Here is a 21,306-nt window from a genome sequence, read left to right on the forward strand (position 1 = left end):
TCTGTCGGAAATATCCATATTAATACAAATAATAATAAATTAACTGGAAAATTTGGCACGTGAGGTGTGACGTTGAGCGTAAGTATGTTTCGGGAATGTTCAGCTGACGCATTTCTTTTTTTTATTGCGTTAGTTATTCGTTTATCAACTTGAATTAACTGAGCAACTTCTAAAACAGGACAAAGCACCTGCCTGTTGTTTTACTTGTGAAGCTATTATTCCATGTGGATTTAGTCACGACTTGCGGCAGCCTATCGGAATTTCGACTTCTGTTTTTAACTCTACGAAGGCAGCATCAGTTACCGCTCTGTTGGCTGACAGATTCGCCATTCATCAACCAGCCCTCCCAGCACCATTGAGAGCGGCATGGCAACGGCGCGGAGACGGGGGGAGAAGGTGTGGTGAGGGGGTGACAGTTTAACCGGACCAGAGAGGAGCAGCAGCAGCAGCTACAGCAGCAGTGTTCCCACTCCTCACTGACTGGAGAAACGCAGCACCTCGCTCAGTCCGCGCTCACACACACTAATAAAACGATGCACCACCGCCGCCTGTCTGCACACGCGCTGCCGCTGACCAGGTGTTGGAGCAAAGACCAGGGACGCCGTTAACGCCTCAGAACATAAACTTGTATGTATGTGCTGTGTGCACCTCTCTGTGGTCCCGTTCGCAGACGATCGAGAAGATGCTGAGCCGACTAATGAGCAGCAGCATCAGGAGTCTGGACAGGGAATGCAATTGCACCGTGAGGCTGCTGGACGACTCGGAGTACACCTGCACGATCCAGGTCAGTGGAGACCAACATTTCCTGTTTCTCAAATCACCTTGTTGCGGAGGACGTGCTTTTGACACGTAACAGGGTGGCGATCAGGTAAAGTGACGTTTCCTCCGCTCGCCCGTCACATTCAATGTGATGCTTGCAGGAAGCATTCAGATTAATAGAGGTGTCATCTACCGCAGGTCCAATCATCTTCACATTACACCTGATTGTATGTTTTATGGTGCAGCCTGTCATTGTGGAGCTGCGGATGTTAGGCTTTCGTCAGAGAGATACCTGTGTGGACATGCCATGATGAGCGCATGTGGTTCGTGCATTGCGTAGCAAATACCAAGGATGGCCAGATGACTCTATATGCCAACAGAAGGAATACCCTAATGTTAAATAAATACAAAATAAAATATCAGCATCAGCTGTTGTTCTTGACAGCTTTTTGCATGCATTGATTAGAATGCATTATAAAACTAATCTGGATAATCTGATCTTGAACGATTTCAGTGGAGGAGTCAGTCAGGATTTCTAGATTCTTTAGCTACATCAGCCAGTCTGGTTTTATCAAAGAATGACAGAATGTTAGATGTTTATATACTAATTATGTTTCTAGTTAGTGTAAACAACTCAGGTGTCATAGTCCCAAAGGTGGTTGACCTTCAGACTGACCTCATGTTTGGCTGATAAACTGCACTTGTAGTGATGAGAGGAATGTACATATATTTTTGCATTTGTGGTTGTTTTTTTTGAGCCATTTAGAAAGTCTTTTATACCTGAGACAGCTTTAACACAGAAATATTCTTTTTCGAATCTATAACAGTATCATCTTTTCATTTTCAAAGAGTTTTGCAGCACAAACCTTAACGAACTAGAAATTGTTTGAGTTTTTAAAAATGTGAACATAAATGACAAATACATGGCTCCAAAAATTATTTATCTCTAAATCTTATCTTATAGAAAAGGTAAAAGACAGAAGCCAGTTTTTTTCTGTTGTGTACTTTTGCATCATTAACTGACATTGTAAGTAATAATAAATTTTCCTTTAGTCTGAGTTACTTTAAATAAAATAAATTGGCACGAATAAAGGCAAAACATGATTGCAGTCAATAAGTGCACAGTTTGTTATAATGAGTGAATGCAGGAATAAGAGTAAGTGATTAATGTGCACTACCTCCTCTGTAAATCAAGTGTGTGTGTGTTTTTGTCTTTTGTGTTGCTGCATCATTATAAAGTATGATTTGTGTGTTGTCTAACCTGGTCTTTGATTTGCTGGAGGTGCGTTTGATGCCTCTTACTGGAAGAGATTCCAGCGGTGCTGAATTAGAGATGACAGCAGAGAAAGGCCATCAACACCTGCTCATTTCTACGATCTGACAGCAAAGGCAAAGCAAGGCTTTCAGCATGTAACAACTTAAAGTGGCGGTGCTCAGGGGACAGATAAAATGGGGATTTTGTCAGTGTCAGGTCTTTTCCTATCTGTAAAAAAATCAGCATTATCAACAAGTTGGGAGAAACATGAATGTTTTTCATTCAAATTATTCTGTTTTTTTAGTGTAGCATGTTGGTGAGTACTCCTTTAGATGACTGTGAGGCTGTCCTCATAGCTCAATACACATTACTGTTGAGAGAAAATGATGCGCTTTGTAGATCAATTGACTTTTGACCAGCTTGCCAATTTACCTGAGTGAGTTTTAACATTACTGTTTAACAAGCAAAACACCATGTAGATTTTTGCCTTTGGCCACGTGTGGAGACGACATGGTGTGCCTTGTGCTTTCTCTTAGTTTCCGCCTGTACTTTTTCCCCTTTGACTTCTAAGCAGCTCCTTCCCCTGAGCGTGATTCAAAGTGTTTGGCTGTCAAGATATGCTGATCCCATCCTTTTAGCAACTGAAACCACACAGCAGGGACAGAATGCCTAATTTCTAGTGGAGCTTGTATTGAGAAGGATTAGCGCTCTTTTGGCGTATGTCATTATTTCCAGCATGGGAAATAATGACATACGCCATTATTTCACACTATGGGGCCCTTGATGAAGCACAACTGGTCTAAATGGAGACATAAATAGGATCATCGGCTTAATCAATTGTCTATTATTCACAACAACAATGCCATTTATTTGCTGACATCCGAATGGGTGAATGCAGTATTTAGGAAACTCTATTAATTATGTTTTACACAAAGCATCTCTAAAGCTAAATAGACACTGGTGTTCACTTCATTTTGCATCGGAGTAAAGGACATTACAGTGTCCTTAGTGCAGGATGACATAATTGTGGGCTCAGGGAAATTGAGAGTGGATGGTAGCTGTCCTTTCCTGGCCCACCTTACAGAGGTGGCCCAGAATAAAGGGTCCTCGTGGGGCCCAGTGGTCACATTCTCCATTTAGCTCAATTAGCCTACACCTTTAACAGCTGCTGTTAGAGTGAAATCACATCTTTTGGGAACAACGGGAGATACAACCTCCATAATTGGGAGAATTTCTCAATATGAAGACAAGCTAAAGTGGAGTAGGAGAAGGTGAAGGTGTCCTGTTGTTTTAACATGGACTTCTAACTTTGCCTGTCAGTTGGCCAGGCCTGCCTACAGTATAATCAGACTGAAGAATGGGGAGAACCATGTTCACTCATCTGTCCTGTTCTGACAAGACTGTCCTTCACAATATTCACAGACGTCTCACATCCACAGATGTTTAAGCCTCAGCTCATGACTGAGCAGTTTATGCAGGAAAAAATTAAGAAGGTAAAGGTTGCTGTAATGAAAAGGTGGAAGGTGGTGCTGAAAGATCCAAATTTTAAAGAATATCAAGTTCAGTAACCACAGGATCAGGACTGGGGCGACCTGTTGCTTATGAACCCCATCAGGAAAACTTTGAGATAGTTTTGAAAAAGCAAAGTTTCAGCATTTAAAGGTAGCAATGGCCGTGCAGAGGGGAGTAACCTAATGGACATGTAGAGCTGTGCAGTTAATTGGATTTTATGTTCAGTTACATTGTGTAATAAATCCAGTGCTCCCCTTTTCATTACAGCTGAGACTTACTTTAAAGGCTAAAAGATCAAATTCACTTCTCCACAGGATGCTTGAGATTTACTTTAGATTTAGCCAAGATAGAAAGACATTGGTTCAGCTGAATTCAGCTGTTTAGAAACACTGTGCTCAGAGTGACTATAGCTACACTACCAGTCAAAAGTTTGGGCACACCTTCTGATTTAATGGTTATTCTGTTTCTGCACACTCTTGGCATTTTCTCGATGACCTTCATGAGGTCATCACCTGAAATGGTTTTGTGTTTGGGGTCAATGTCCTAAAACTAAATGCAAACCCAATGGGATGGCATGTTGCTGCAGGATGCTGTGATAGCCATGCTGGTTCAGTGTGCCTTCAATTTTGGAGAAATCCCCAACAATGTCACCAGCAAAGCATCCCCACACCATCGCATCATTCCTTGTGTTTCTTGACCCAAACAAATCTCTTCTGCTTATTGCTTCTCCTTAGTAGTGTTTTTTTTTTTATCAGCTATTTGACCATAAAGGCCTGATTCATGCAGTCTCCTCTGAACAGTTGATCTAGAGACGTGTCTGCTACTGGAACTCTATGTGCCATTTATCTGGGCTCTAATCTCTAACACTTGATGGCTTTGCGACTGCACTTGGGGACACATTCAAAGTTTTTGCAAGTTCTTAAAGTAATGATGGACTGTTGTTTCTCTTTACCTAGCTGATTGGTTCCTGCCATAATATGAATTCTAACTGCTGATGAATAGGGCTGTCAGCTGTGTACCAACCAGACTTCTGCACAACACAACTGCTGGTCTCAAAACTGGCAAGGCACACCTGTGAAGAGAAAACCATTTCAGGTGACTACATCATGAAGCTCATTGCGAGATGGCCAAAGGTTTGCAGCGCTGCCAACAAAGCAAAGAGTGGCTACTTTGAAGAGTCTAAAATATAAAACATGTTTTGAGTTATTTCACACTTTTACTACATAATTCCATATGAGTTCATTCATAGTTTTGATGCCCTCAGTATGTATCGTCACAACCTGGCTCAAAGAATGTGACAAGGAACAGGGAGACCACACCACTGGCTGTCACAGTATCTACAATGTAAATAGTCATGAAAATAAAGAAAAAACATTAAATAACAAGGTGTGTCCAAACTTTTGACTGGCAGTATATATGGAGGGGTATAGCTTGTATAACCTGAGAAACTTAGCTTTAGTATTACTGGAACCAGTCCTTTTATTTTTAGTGATCTTTGGCCAAATATAAATCGACTGGATTTATGATTTTATCCATTTTACCATGTTCTTCTTCATCTTTTTCTTTTGGCTGTTCCCTTTAGGGGTTGCCGCAATGAACCATCTGCCTTCATTTCATCCTATCCCTGGCATCCCCCTCTGTCACACCAATCCTCTGGATGTCCTCCTTCATTGCATCCATTAATCTTCTCTGAGGTCTTCCTTTTTTCCTCTTGCCTGGAAGCTCCATATTCAACATCCTTTGTCCACTATCTCTCCTCTGCACATGTCCAAACCATCTCAGCCTTGTCTTTCTCATTTTTGCTCCAAACTGCTCAACCTGAATTATCCCACTAATGTTCTCATTTTTAATCTTGTCCATCCTGGTCACTCCCAATGAAACCCTTTAACATCTTAGACTGTTCCACCACCAGCTGTGCCTTCCATTTTTTATTAGTGACATTATCTCACAACCTTACTCTCACTACCATCTTCTGAACCTTCTGGCACTCTTGCTTCTATCCTTCTGTCACAAATCACCCCTTCACCTCTTTTGTGCAGCCTGTTGCTTTGGATGGTTGACCCCAAATGCTTAAACCTGTACAACTTCACTGACTCTACTCCTTCGGTCTTTACTGTTAAACCTGTATTCCTCTCATTTACACACACTCTTTTCTCCAGAGCATACCTCCACCTCTTTGGCCTCACTGCTACCAGCACCTTACTGCAGATCACAATGTTGCAAACATCATAGTTCACGGAGGCTCCTGACTAATCTCATCTGTCCACTTCTCAGTGTCATGGTCCTTGGGTCTCGGACGCAGGTTTTTGAGTTCTTTTAAGGTTTAGTTTTCATTGTGTTTAAGCATGTTATATTTGAGTTGGTTTCTTGTTTAGAGTTTTTCCTTTAATTTAGTTCTTCATATTACAAGACTTTCAAGTCTTGTTTTCTTATGTTTTGTATAGATTCTTTATCGTTTATTATTTATTTTATTTATTATAGATTCTTCATCATTATTATTGTTTTTAGAGTTGTCTGTTCTTGCTCACTAATGAATTTCTGTTTATCGTTAATTGATTATTCATATGTTCCTTGTTTTCAAGTTTATTCTTGCTCCCTCTGTGTTCCTCAGGTCCTGTGGTTGTCTCAGTCGCTGTGTTTGTGCTCATATTTTGGTAGCTTCCTATTTTATTTTGGTAGTCCTTTGTGTCCTCTTGTGCTCTGTATTTAGTTTTATTTCCCCCTTTTCTTGTTATCTTGATTTTTGTTCGCTTGTTTTCTCCAGCAATATTCGCTTTTTCTGATTACCTCATTTTTCTATTTACAAATGTAAGTCTACATATTTGTGTTATTGTGTAGTATTGTTTCCCTGCCTTTCTCTTTCCCTGTGTTCTTGTTCTTTGTATTTGTGTTACTCGGACTCTGTTTTAGATTTATATTAAGACTTTTTTTCAACCTAATAAATGGCTCATCATTTATTTTTTTGAATCACACCTTTGTGTCCTGCATTCTGGACCCTCGCTCCTTCTGGAAATCACATTCTTGATGATCCACATGTTTGATTTGGTAGTGATTTTACGCCAGATGTCATTCCTAACACAACCCTTCCCATTTATCTAGGGTCGAGCACTAGAAGTACACTCGCTTGTGGCCCCCTGTGGTTGAGTTTACCCACAAACACATTGATGGTGGCATGCTACCATGCAAGGCATCGCCTTAACCAAAGGGAGCAATTTGGGGTACTTAACGTAAGACAGCTCGTGAAGCGGAGGAGAATAGATCGAATCACCAATCCACAATAAGCAGATGCCCTCTACCTGCAGAGTCACCCTATCCCAATCAATAAGAGGATGAATAGTTTCTTCATTCAGTATTGCAAAAAATTCCTTTTGTCAAAATTCCAGTCAATTGGTTGACTGGTTTCCTTGATGTGCGTCTTTTGCCTTTTATTATTTTTGTCCTGGAATATATTGACAGTGTTGCTCTGGTTTGGATTTAGCCCTAACACATGAGTAGCTGTGTCGGCTTCTTTACTCTTCTGAAATAATCACTGTAACTAAAGAGGCATACAAATACAGGGATTTTTTGGATCTATGTGTTGTTTGGCAGTTATACCCTGAATGCCTTTGAATTATGTAGTCAAGGAGTGTGGTTAAACAGCCACGGTCTAGCACTAGTAATAAGCAGTGTCTCAACACAGAACGGCAGAATAAATTCTCCAATGGCTCACAAACCAGTGAGTTACATTTCATGAGATTATTCTATGAAAATACAAGCTATGTAATTCACTCAAAGCTCAATATAACATACAGTTGAGCAAATACCATCCAGCAGTCAGGCAGTTAATTTTTGGAGTTATATACTGCGGGCCATTTGCTCTAAATTAATATTCCTGTCGTGAACCAAAATATGTATATATTAGTGATTGAAAGCCAGGTGAATGATAGAAATGCAGTGATGCAAGGAAAGGTACCTTATCACTGTGATTAAGTGACTCAGTCACCTGGCACCAACTCAAGCCTTGCATAAGTCACTAATGAAATTAGGATTGTTGTAATGCAGCCAAATGCGCAACTTGGAAGAAGCTTGTCTTGTTTGCGTTGTGAATGCATTATTGAAATAGGTTTCCGTCATCTCCAAAGTGGTCTCTGTGCACTTGTATTGTTTTCCTCTTGGTGTACGCTGCTAGAATTTGAGTAGACGTTGTAATATTCTGTTTGAATACATGCAAGGGCCTCTACTGATTATGGTGTCTTCATCGAGGTTCCACACTAAAATAATGAACATAAGAAAAATAGCAAATTATGAATTTGTGAGTATCTCACAAGAGACCAGAAGGCACTGGAGCATTCAAAATATCAATTTGGTGTTAAAAGATTGTTCTATAGTAAAACTGGCAAGTTTATAAATGGTCTTCATACACTGAACTACAGCAGGTATTGATTCACTCTTGATAAATATTATACTTTGGCTCCCTTTGGGTTTCAGGTTGTTTTCAGTTTGTACCTTGAGGACAAACAATTGTCAAAGCACTTATGCTGTGCTAAAATTTCATTTGTATTCTTCGGTTAATCCAATTCATGGTCATGGTGGGGCTGGAATCTATCCCAGCTGTCATAGATTGAGAGGTGGGGAACACCCTGGACAGGTCACCAATCTATCACAGGGATAACACAAGGAGACAAGACAACCACTCATCCTCACATTCACACCTACGGGCAATTTAGAATTACCAGTTAAACTAACAAGCATGCTTTTGGGTTTGGGAGCCTGAGTACCTGGAAATAATCCACACAGTCGCAGGGAGCACGAGCAAACTACACACAGAAAGGTCCCAGCTGACCAGTGGATTCAAATCCAGGAATTTCTTGCTGTGAGACAACAGTGCTAATGCCATTGTGCATATTACTACTTCTGGTAGTAAAAATATTAATATTTCATGGCACTCCATCAAGATATTTCACCAAAAAGCACAGACATAAACCTCCTGGTGGCCCTTGTGGAAGAGCTAGGGGATCACGTAATGATTCATTATCTGAATGTCTGTGCAAAATGTCATAGCAGTCAAACCAGTAGGTACTAAAATACGTTGTTCAGAAAAAATGTGGTGCAAGTTTTTTCTTGTTTCTTTTAAAAAAAATGCCATTCTTATTGTTTCATATTCTTGTTCATTTCAGGAGTTGTAATCTCGTAATTGATATTGCAGATACTGAGTAATATTGGTAATCATGGGTTTTGCCCTAATTGAACAGCCCTGGACAAATCTGACCAAATTTCTGGGACTTCATTGATTCAATAGACAACTAACCAGCCTTGAATTTGGACTGTGCATCCTGTAAATGTTTGTGCATCAGATCAGCTGGTGCAAACACAGATGCTGTCACTCCTGTCAAAATGTCTTTGATCAGAGCTTTCAGTCTCAGCTCTGTTGGATCTGCCAGCTGGAGATAACAGAACTGTGCTTGAATTCAGAAGCTCCCAGATGTTAAAAAAGAGCTAAATGAGGTGTTCAGCCTTTATTTTTGGACAACTTAACAATGAAAAACTGTTGATAGCTTTGTTCTCACATCTCAGTTCGTGGCGCTTCACGTAGCACCTTCAGAGGTGCTAAAAGAAAAACCCAGCATGTAGGTCTCCTTTGATGAGTGTTTGGGATATACTATTGAACATATAGTTACAGAATATACAGATATACATTTCAACTGATGGTCAAAAAAGCACAAGCATAACATTCAGGGAAAGCATTTGGCCTCCTAAGTAGATTTATTTCTAACCTGTAAAGGCTTAATATAGAATAAAAGTAGGATGTGCTTTAAACAGAGCTCTTGCTTATCTGCCTTGCTGCCAGCTATGTGCCACCCTGCTGACATGTCTTTCTGATGAGAAGGCAAACTGCTAAATAACATGTTAATCCATAATGTGCAGAATTGATGGGATGAGCCTTCAAGGCTTTGGTGTGCTTTTATCCTGGGACTGGGTGTTGGCAATTACACTAATGTGTAGGACTCCAGTGAAGTCAGGGCAACTCTGATTAAGAGGCTGATTCATTGCCTTTGTCATATATAAACCATAATCCATAGTAGATTGCTTTAGGATTCAAACCATCTGATTTATGTATTGTATGCCACAACTGTTCAGCAGCTCACATAAACTTTTAACCACTGATGTACTGTTTAACAGTTAATTGAAAAGTGGATATTCTTTGTGTACACCAGTAACAGCAGGTAACTGAAGCTTAATGTCATTAACTTTTATTAAGAGTTAGAGAAGATAATTTAGTATGCGAAAATTAATCATAAAGTGAATTGCACAGGGACAGATCTTTTACATCCAAAACTGAGATTCTTCTAAAAAACATTTTGTAGCTCTTGTTTGCTTTCAGGTTGCTTTTCATGGAGCTCATCCCCCACTGGCTAACCAGTATTTGTATAACGTGTGATCAAAAAGTGACTGTGACTATAAAAAATGAAACATTATACCTGTTTTAAATTTGCTTCAGTTTAGTGTCCTTTAGCAGCTATACACTGCTCTCAATCGGCCATATTCGAGTTGTTCCCTGGAAGTTCTGTTCTGACCTTGAATGTGATAACAGCCATACTGAGATCCAGTGAAGTTTCTAGTTTTTCTAGGCATAGTTTTGGGTCTTTTTGATTGCATCTCATATTTTAACACTGACACTGGAGGCATTTGATGAAATCAGCTGACTCAATGTGATGCATAAGTTGCACAAGTCATAAAAGGAGAATTTTCCAGTACACACAAAGAATTTGTCTTTGTTATGCCATTGGACTTGTTGTATAAAAGCATCTGAAAAGAGCCTTATAGTAAAACAAATCTTACTCTCGATGCTCTAACACTCTTTTTTCTTTGTCCTCTGTCTCTTTATCAGTCTTGTTCTGTTGGCCCCGTTTGAAGTATCTTTCATCCCGCCTCTTTTTTTGTGCTTTGTCTCTTGCCTGCCCCCTAAATTCTGTAAAATCCCCTCTTTGTTCTGTCTCACTTTCATTCCCCACTTCTTCTCTATGCCTGTCCTCTCTCAGCCAGTAGCACTGCAGCTGAGCAGATTAATGAGCTTGGCCTGAGTGAACCTGACACCAGTAAACATCGCAGCAAAGACATTCTATACATGACACAGCAGATAGGATGGTAGAGGCACTTTACTCAAGACTAGAAATTACAGCCATTGTTTCATACATGGAGCACCCTGGTTTTTATCTACACTAGCAGCATGGTTCTAGAAATGGCCACTTCTTTGGTTCTTTAACTCACATTGAACTCTTAGGGTAGACTGATGTTTTGTGCAACATTCAATGTTTACAAGTTACCTTTTTGACCACAATGTGAACATCTGGATGTCCATACCTTGGTTCTTAACCAAATTCCAGCAAAACTGTTGACATCCCTGTGAGGGTTGGGTAATTGAGCCAGTACAGTGTCCACTGGCAGAGTTTTTTTTTTACTTTTTTGTGATGAGGAGGTCAGTATGTAGCCTACTGTTAAAGCACTATGTTGGAGCTCTATTCTAGATAAACTATCTGCCTGTTGCTAGAAGTGTGCCTGGGTGTGAAAAAGTTGTGTTGCACACATGTCAGCAAATATATTGACAATTAGTGGTGGTTATACTGATGGTAAGCTGAAGGTTTTAAGAGTTAAAACAGTTTCTCTTTCAGTCTCTTTCAGACAATACTAGCATGCTACAGTATGACAGCAAACTGAAGCATGGTAGTATTGCGCTCAAGCCTAATAGTGCATTCCAAAAGTTGGAATTTCAAAGTTCCCAGTGATAAGTTTTAACTGGAACACCTGCTAAAGTCAAATTTCCAAATGGTAAAGTTGAAGTAGAGCTACCAAACCCAGCTTAATCCAAAATGGCGGCTGTGAACAGTAGTAAAACTGTAAAAGTTTTAATCTGTACTGCTGCTGTTGTGTATTTGTGACTGGTTGAATAAGTCATACATGGATCACTGCTCTGTCCACAAATGTGCTGTAGTGGTGTTTTTAATTGCCAAAAACAAGCATTGTGTTGTATTGCTCGAGATACATTAATGGGTCTACCCTGCTAGGAGGGACAATAAACTGTATTTTTCATTGCATTACTGACTTTACTGCTGGAACTGCACCTCGAGGTCCAACTTGCAGGATAAATGGAATGCACCATCTGTACAGTGTCATGGAGTCCGTAACTTGGCCTGGCATATCGGCGTTATTTTAATGTCTAGCATTCGTACATAATAGATAGCAGTTGTTTTTTTATCCACATACCTATCACACTCAGAATGTCAGAAAATGAAATACACTATATTTATTCTCTGCTTCTTTTTCACGGTGGTGATTTATGTCTCTCAGGGAGCTGGCGCGTCTTTTGCTGATGCCTTTGAAGCATGCAGGAATAAAAATATGAGAAAAGGTGTAGAGAGCCGTTCACTGTTGGGAGGCAGTAAATATGAGTGTTTCTGAAGCCTGCTGACACAGCCGAGGTGTACTTAATTCTCAATAAAACATAAGAGAATGGCAATGTGATTGTAAGTCAATACAATATTGACTCAAGGTGAGATTCATCAGTTTAATTATAATAGTTACACTTGGCGTTAGAAATGATCTGCATAGTATAGTGTGAATAGAAGACACCTATGTTGCTAATTTTAATTATGCAGCTGAAACATAATCAAGTAATTTTCCTGTCGTATTTGGGAGGCATCAAAAAGATTATGGTATAATGTGGGGAACTGAGTAACAGACAGACTGTAACCACCCAAACTAAATCACCCCTCTGCATGTAAAGAAGCAGTTGTAGCTCAGGGATTATGTACTACGATTCCCATGAGACTGCAAACACCCTCAAGGTGATGGTCTGGAAATGGATGTTTCTCACTTTTGCAATTTCCTCTGTCTGTCTCTTGTAACACCAATTTGCGCATTACTCAATTAGTGGATTCTCCATCTGCAGCGTTTGGCTGCAGCTACAATGAGGTGTTAGCGGTACTGTATCCCACATCTTCACAAAGAAGAAAAAGGGGAGCTCTGAAGATTAGCAGAATGGATGTGTATTAGCCTTTCAACACTAGTTGATATCAGAACCACAAAGAAATCTTCTCACCCTGGCACAGGCTTTACAGCAGGGAAATCTTTAAGACTTTACAGAAATGAGAGAGCAGTCTCTTGTTCTCGCCGCAGTCTTCTCTGGTGCTCCTATTCCCCTTTTGTCTTTCCTTTTATGTCAAACTTGAAAGGGGAGACAAAGCTTGTTTTGGAAATGCAGGGACTTGCTGTGGAGTTGAGAATGATGCTTGAAAGGGCGAGCTGAGGCACAGTGGCAATTCTGCACACGCTGATGTTGGCCTCACTGATGTCGGAAATCGTTCTGTTGCGATTTTTGCTCAGACATGGGTCAAATGTTTTATTCATGACTCAGTTCCCTATTTAATCATCATACTGATGATGTTCTCATTGAGGTGCTCTTAATTGCCAGTGTGAGTATTAGTGTGTGTGTGTCTTTTCTTTGCCTGTGTTTCTGATGTGTAAGTGTGTTTGTGTCATTGCTGAACAGTTTATTTGCGTATCTGATTTTCTTCTTTTCAATGTTTGTGTGAATTTCTGCATTAATGAGAGATGGCACAAAAGATTTTGCTGGTGTCCACTGGTGAAGGGTGCCTCATAAACAAAAGGCATAGAGCTTTAATTACACGTGGATGCTGACATCCTGTTGGGGGGCTGCTGGCTTTGCAGATTGCAGACAACAGTATCCTCTGTTTGTGTGTCTGTGTTTGTGTTTGCATGTGTGCATCCAAGTGCTTCCGAATGGAGCGTTTATACTGGACAAAGGAGAATGGAGACATGGCACCATAAGGATCATTATAATGACTTTGGGATTCTCACTTGGGTAACACTCTCTGCGTGCTAATTACTTTGTTGCAGAGACAAAATGAAAATGCTAAATGATTAGCGATGCTTCAAGAAACAGCCGAGATCACTCAAAGCGGTAACGGATTGATTTTAGGTCTGTCAGTTAAATCATTTTTCCTTTAAGTGAACACTATGTATATGTTGCATTTTGCATCTCTTTGGGCTGAGATGCCTGTTGCAGGTGCACCAATGAGTATTAAGGCTGTACATATCCATGCAAGTTAGTTAACTAAGAGGGCCTCGGTCTGTGAGGTAATTATTGAGTGTTTGCTGTGGTTTGTGGTCCATGTGTTTGTATTGTAGCTGACTTGTTTGTCGTCTCTTGGGAATATGCGCTTGTCTGTGCCATACTGTGAGATGATGGTGTGCTCTTCTTCTCTTCTTTGGCAATTCACAGGACCAGTTTAAGGGTAGAGGTGGAAGCCACACAGTATTCAGCGCAGTCTGATCATGTATGAAAAGAAAATCTCAAATATGCATGTTGCATCATTGAGAATACAGGAAGATAATGGTGTGAGCAAATAAAATACAAAGTGTTAATATTGTATTACTTAAGCAATAAGAGTCAGTATGCAAACAAGTATTCATACACTTATTTACAACATTTGCTTTTCTTTTTAAATGGTAAATGGCCTGTATTTATATAGCGCTTTACTAGTCCCTAAGGACCCCAAAGCGCTTTACATATCCAGTCATCCACCCATTCACACACTGGTGATGGCAAGCTACATTGTAGCCACAGCCACCCTGGGGCGCACTGACAGAGGCGAGGCTGCCGGACACTGGCGCCACCGGGCCCTCTGACCACCACCAGTAGGCAACGGGTGAAGTGTCTTGCCCAAGGACACAATGACCGAGACTGTCCGAGCCGGGGCTCAAACCAGCAACCTTCACGATTGCAAGGCGAACTCCCAACTCTTGAGCCACGATCGCCCCAAACACTTCTGAGGTTTGAAAGGATCAGCTGACACTGTGGAAATGGACAAAATTTGGTGGTTGATATATACTGTATAGTTTTTATGTAATTTTTATTCATTTAATTTTAAATTTGTGGCCTAATAAAAATTGAGACAGATACATTTTTAATGCAGTTTTTGATGTATAACAATATTGTGCATAACATTTCAACTAAAACAACCTTCATGGATGAACACAGAACTGTAAGACTGTGGTATGCCATTTATTATATTTATTTATAATACCTACAATGTGAAAATTAAGAAAACATGACCATATATGTTTTCCACAGTATGTAAGGTACTGTGGACAGTATATGTTCTGAGACTGCAGTTCTTCCAACTGACGTTTCAGCAAACGTCTAGCAGGGATCTAGCTTCTAGTTTGTGTTGTTATCTTGAAATACACATTACCGTTTTGTTTTTTTTTCTTTTTGGCAGCCAGCAGTGATGTTGTGAAATCATCTGTGTTCCATCAGCTAAATTGGTTGCAGTGGCTGCAATATAACAAAGCTGAATACACTATTGTAGTGTACTCGTGGTTGTAGTTGTATTTGGAGTCTACTAACATTTCAGTCTACAATCCTTAAAACAGAATATAATGCTAACATCTATACCTGTCACGCCCGGTGTGGCGGGCGTGTGGAGTTTATAAAGAGGACCCAAAAGGCGGCAACTCTGGTGCAGGTGAGTCTTTATTACACGCGTGGGTACAAACAACAAAGGCAGGTGAACGAGAACTGAAAAACCTAAACTGGGTGAAACTAACAAAACAAACCAGAAACACAGATGCAGGGAGGTCCGGGGAAATCACACATGGAGAGACGCAGGGAGAACGAGGGGAAACAACACAGACGAACCAGCAATCACTAAGACAAAAGACACGACTGAAATACACTCAGAGAACACAGGGAGATTACACACAGGTGGGGGACACAGCTGGGAGAGATTAACCTGACGAGACAAGGGAGGCAAACAGAAAACACTCACATCAGACGCAGACCTTCACAATAAAACAGGAAACACATACACACAAAGACACAGACTAGCAAACGCGGACTTAACACAGGAGTAGACGGCAGAACAGAACAACACTAAACAGGAGGAAGAACAGAACCAAAATGACACTAATAGAAAACACAAAACGCTGGGTCAAAAGGACCCAGGATCATGACAGTACCCCCCCGTCAAAGGCTGGCCCCAGACAGCCCAACAAGGAAACAAAACAGCCAGAGAGAAAAAAAAAAAAAAAAACACCACAACAAACAACCCGACCAGGGCGGGCGGTGGGGGTCCAGGACGGAGGGCTCGAGGCAAAACCAAAACAGGAGCACAAGAGGGACAAAAAAACCAAAAGCAAAACACGAGCCAGCACCAAAAAACAACAAAAGAAACACACTGGAGCCCAAGGAAACAGAGTCTAAAACAGAAAAGTTCAGGGGGCCGGCCAGGGGGCCGACCGCACAGGAGTCCAAACAGTTCCGGGGGCCGACCGTGCGGAAGGCCACGGTGGCGATGTGGACCCAGGTCAGGGGGCCGGCCCGGGGGCCGACAACCCAGGAGCCCGGACAGTTCAGGGGGCCGGCCGTGAGGACGGCAGCGGTGCCGACGTGGGCACAGTTCAGGGGGACGGCCAGGGGGCCGACCGCACCGGAGCCCAGACAGTTCAGGGGGCCGGCCGTGCGGAAGGCAGCGGCGCCGACGTGGGCACAGTTCAGGGGGCCGGCCGTGAGGACGGCAGCGGCGGCGACTCAGGCGAAGGCGGTCCGGGGGCCGCCCACGACGGCGATGTCGCCTGGCCAGTGGCCTGGAAAGTGGCCAGTCAGCAGCAGACCCCGACGGGATAGGACCAGGCGACGCCGAAGACTCGGAGGCTGGACCAGGCGACGCTGATGAGGCCGCAGGTGACGGCGTGGAAGCCGGAGACGATGAGGCCGCAGGTGACGGCGAGGAAGCCGGAGACGAAGAGGCCGCAGGTGACGGCGAGGAAGCCGGAGACGAAGAGGCCGCAGGTGACGGCGAGGAAGCCGGAGACGAAGAGGCCGCAGGTGACGGCGAGGAAGCCGGAGACGAAGAGGCCGCAGGTGACGGCGAGGAAGCCGGAGACGAAGAGGCCGCAGGTGACGGCGAGGAAGCCGGAGACGAAGAGGCCGCAGGTGACGGCGTGGAAGCCGGAGACGAAGGCACTGCAGCTGACGGCGTAGATGGTGAGGCTGCAGCTGGCGTGAATGAAGAGGCGGCAGCTGGCATGGAAGCCAGAGACGGAAGCGCTGCAGGCGGCGGCGTGGAAGCCGGAGGCGGCGGCGCTGCAGGCGGCGGCGTGGAAGCCGGAGGCGGCGGCGCTGCAGGCGGCGGCGTGGAAGCCGGAGGCGTGGAAGCCGGAGGCGGCGGCGCTGCAGGCGGCGGCGTGGAAGCCGGAGGCGGCGGCGCTGCAGCTGGCGGCGTAGATGGTGAGGCTGTCGCTGGCGTGGATGGTGAAGCTGCAGCTGGCGGCGGCGTGGAAGCCGGAGACGGAGGCGCTGCAGCTGGCGTGAATGAAGAGGCGGCAGCTGGTGTGGAAGCCAGAGACGGAAGCGCTGCAGGCGGCGGCGTGGAAACTGGAGGCGGCGGCGTGGAAGCCGGAGGCGGCGGCGTGGAAGCCGGAGGCGGCGGCGCTGCAGCTGGCGGCGTAGATGGTGAGGCTGCCGCTGGCGTGGATGGCGGCGCTGCAGCTGGCGGCGTAGATGGTGAGGCTGCCGCTGGCGTGGATGGTGAAGCTGCAGCTGGCGGCGGCGTGGAAGCCGGAGACGGAGGCGCTGCAGCTGGCGGCGGCGTGGAAGCCGGAGACGGAGGCGCTGCAGCTGGCGGCGGCGTGGAAGCCGGAGACGGAGGCGCTGCAGCTGGCGGCGGCGTGGAAGCCGGAGACGGAGGCGCTGCAGCTGGCGGCGGCGTGGAAGCCGGAGACGGAGGCGCTGCAGCTGGCGGCGGCGTGGAAGCCGGAGACGGAGGCGCTGCAGCTGGCGGAGGCGCTGCAGCTGGCGGCGGCGTGGAAGCCGGAGACGGAGGCGCTGCAGCTGGCGGCGGCGTGGAAGCCGGAGACGGAGGCGCTGCAGGCTGGACGGATCCCTTGGACCCTCCAGCGACGACAGGAGGCAAAGGCCGGACGGGTCCCTTGGACCCTCCAGCGACGACAGGAAGCAAAGGCCGGAGCGGTCCCTTGGACCCTCCAGCGACGACAGGAAGCAAAGGCCGGAGCGGTCCCTTGGACCCTCCAGCGACGACAGGAAGCAAAGGCCGGAGCGGTCCCTTGGACCCTCCAGCGACGACAGGAAGCAAAGGCCGGAGCGGTCCCTTGGACCCTCCAGCGACGACAGGAAGCAAAGGCCGGAGCGGTCCCTTGGACCCTCCAGCGACGACAGGAAACGAAGGCCGGAGCGGTCCCTCGGACCCTCCAGCGGAAGCCATGACTGAGCCAGCGGTCATGGAGGCCACTAGCTGACACAGAGGTGACTGGCAATGCACCGAGCACTGGTTTTGCCCAGGCAACACTGACACGGAGGAGTTCTCTGAGAGCTGCTTAATCTTCAGGGGTCCAGAAACAGCTGGGGGGTGAAACCTAGCTTCTGGGGAGGCCCTGGAGTGCATTACTTCGCTTGAAGCAGCTAAAGCGCAGGAATCTCCCTGGGAGGAACTTAGACCTTCTCCCTGCATGAAGTGAGTGTGTGAGACTGGTGACGGAATGAGCGACGGAGCTGCGGGGGACACTGGAGCTACGGGGGACACTGGAGCTACGGGGGACACTGGAGCTGCGGGGGACACTGGAGCTACGGGGGACACTGGAGCTACGGGGGACACTGGAGCTACGGGGGACACTGGAGCTACGGGGGACACTGGAGCTACGGGGGACACTGGAGCTACGGGGGACACTGGAGCTACGGGGGACACTGGAGCTACGGGGGACACTGGAGCTACGGGGGACACTGGAGCTACGGGGGACACTGGAGCTACGGGGGACACTGGAGCTACGGGGGACACTGGAGCTACGGGGACACTGGAGCTACGGGGGACACTGGAGCTGCAGGCGGCACAGGGGCCTGAGCTGCAGGTGAAACTGGGAGCACTGGAGGCTGGGCAGCTAAGTGAGCCACTGGAGGCTGGGCAGCTAAGTGAGCCACTGGAGGCTGGGCAGCTAAGTGAGCCACTGGAGGCTGGGCAGCTAAGTGAGCCACTGGAGGCTGGGCAGCTAAGTGAGCCACTGGAGGCTGGGCAGCTAAGTGAGCCACTGGAGGCTGGGCAGCTAAGTGAGCCACTGGAGGCTGGGCAGCTAAGTGAGCCACTGGAGGCTGGGCAGCTAAGTGAGCCACTGGAGGCTGGGCAGCTAAGTGAGCCACTGGAGGCTGGGCAGCTAAGTGAGCCACTGGAGGCTGGGCAGCTAAGTGAGCCACTGGAGGCTGGGCAGCTAAGTGAGCCACTGGAGCTGGGCAGCTAAGTGAGCCACTGGAGGCTGGGCAGCTAAGTGAGCCACTGGAGGCTGGGCAGCTAAGTGAGCCACTGGAGGCTGGGCAGCTAAGTGAGCCACTGGAGGCTGGGCAGCTAAGTGAGCCACTGGAGGCTGGGCAGCTAAGTGAGCCACTGGAGACTGAGCAGAGAATGGCTGCGAGGCAGCTAACTGAGCTGAGAATGGCTGCGAGGCAGCTAACTGAGCTGAGAATGGCCGCGAGGCAGCTAACTGAGCTGAGAATGGCCGCGAGGCAGCTAACTGAGCTGAGAATGGCCGCGAGGCAGCTAACTGAGCTGAGAATGGAATGGCCGCGAGGCAGCTAACTGAGCTGAGAATGGCCGCGAGGCAGCTAACTGAGCTGAGAATGGCCGCGAGGCAGCTAACTGAGCTGAGAATGGCCGCGAGGCAGCTAACTGAGCTGAGAATGGCCGCGAGGCAGCTAACTGAGCTGAGAATGGCCGCGAGGCAGCTAACTGAGCTGAGAATGGCCGCGAGGCAGCTAACTGAGCTGAGAATGGCCGCGAGGCAGCTGACTGAGCTGAGAATGGCTGCGAGGCAGCTGACTGAGCTGAGAATGGCTGCGAGGCAGCTGACTGAGCTGAGAATGGCTGCGAGGCTGCTAACTGAGCTGAGAATGGCTGCGAGGCTGCTAACTGAGCTGAGAATGGCTGCGAGGCTGCTAACTGAGCTGAGAATGGCTGCGAGGCTGCTAACTGAGCTGAGAATGGCTGCGGGGCAGCTAACTGAGCTGAGAATGGCTGCGGGGCAGCTAACTGAGCTGAGACCTGCAGAGCAGGCGATAAGCTGTTCCTATCATTATCTGCTGCACAGAACACAGCCCCAGAATGAACAGTCAAACAGTCCGAAAACGGAAAAGAGTCCTCACTCACCACAGCCGGCGAATTAGAAGTTCGAACGTCCGGCTGTGGGGTGGCGCGCCGGCGGCGCGATCGGCGTTTTCTCCCCGCAGATGGCTCCGACGGGCCGGGCAAGTTCACCTCCGACAAGTCGGGCAGCGAGGCAGGGTGGCTGAGAGAAGGTGAGGTGTGCGCCGGAGAAAAGCCTGCATGGTCGGAGGAAGAGATCCCAAAAGCCATGGCAGGCCAGAAAAGAGCCGTTGAAGCCGGCTTTCAACAGCACGGCGAAGCTCATACGGAGGGTTCTCCAGCCACTTCCCGAGGAGAATCTCCACATTATAAGCGATGTCATCTTGGAGCTCCTCGGATGGATTGAATGCCGCAGGGTCCATGGTGGCTGGTTCGTGCTGTCACGCCCGGTGTGGCGGGCGTGTGGAGTTTATAAAGAGGACCCAAAAGGCGGCAACTCTGGTGCAGGTGAGTCTTTATTACACGCGTGGGTACAAACAACAAAGGCAGGTGAACGAGAACTGAAAAACCTAAACTGGGTGAAACTAACAAAACAAACCAGAAACACAGATGCAGGGAGGTCCGGGGAAATCACACATGGAGAGACGCAGGGAGAACGAGGGGAAACAACACAGACGAACCAGCAATCACTAAGACAAAAGACACGACTGAAATACACTCAGAGAACACAGGGAGATTACACACAGGTGGGGGACACAGCTGGGAGAGATTAACCTGACGAGACAAGGGAGGCAAACAGAAAACACTCACATCAGACGCAGACCTTCACAATAAAACAGGAAACACATACACACAAAGACACAGACTAGCAAACGCGGACTTAACACAGGAGTAGACGGCAGAACAGAACAACACTAAACAGGAGGAAGAACAGAACCAAAATGACACTAATAGAAAACACAAAACGCTGGGTCAAAAGGACCCAGGATCATGACAATACCAGTCACCCAATCACCATGCTAGTGGTTTTTTAAATGGCTTCTTCTTGTTTTTTAACAAAATACTCAAGGGCTTTTATTTTGAAGCAGCTAAAGAATGTGCAGATTTAATTATAGATAGTAGCATGCTTTTTTTTTCATCCATCCATCCATCCATTCGCTTCCGCTTATCCTTACTTTTTTTTTTTTTTTTTTTTCATTAAACCAAATATTAAACAAAACCAAGTTCACGCTGTGAACCATTGGGCTGAACAGAGAGGCACACAATGCTAAAAGAAAGCGTCTTTCTCGGGTGGGGAAAATATTGTTTTATGTTTTTTTCATTGTTTTAAAAAGATAATTCGGCATACTTCCTTTTTTTCAGAATCACAAAAGTCACATTCGACTTTTAGTCACAGTAATGTGAATGTCAGTGGACATGTCTTCTAGGAAAATAGAAGTAAAGAGCAGAAGTTAAACAAATCACTTCAGTCCTTCAGATGGCTGGATTGAGGTTTTCATTCAAGAGATCAGCTGGGAAAAGAGCAAAACTCTGGCTGCGGTTTGCACTGATATAAACTGTATCTAGGCTTATGAATCTTTTACAAGGCTTTGGAAGAGAAATGCTGCTCCCATGGTCCCATGGCATTTATTAACT

The 21,306-nt window shown here is 45.7% G+C and overlaps 1 protein-coding gene across 4 annotated transcripts in view; it reads left to right on the forward strand.

Annotated features, from left to right (window-relative positions):
- The first annotated feature begins 89 nt into the window (after positions 1-89).
- LOC100701599 (FERM domain-containing protein 5) overlaps positions 90-21,306 on the forward strand; it is an 83,570-nt gene continuing 62,353 nt past the window's right edge. For 3 of the 4 annotated variants that reach the window (XM_013265654.3, XM_025907273.1, XM_025907270.1), the window contains exon 1: positions 90-784. In XM_013265654.3, the coding sequence (XP_013121108.1) occupies positions 683-784 (102 nt within the window). In that variant the 5' untranslated portion in view covers positions 90-682. Of the gene's footprint in view, positions 869-21,306 lie in introns of all 4 variants that reach the window. The other variant, XM_025907276.1, reaches the window with a different exon arrangement.

This window comes from Oreochromis niloticus, linkage group LG1, assembly GCF_001858045.2.
Source record: "Oreochromis niloticus isolate F11D_XX linkage group LG1, O_niloticus_UMD_NMBU, whole genome shotgun sequence".
In the NCBI taxonomy this organism is placed as follows: Eukaryota; Metazoa; Chordata; class Actinopteri; order Cichliformes; family Cichlidae; genus Oreochromis; species Oreochromis niloticus.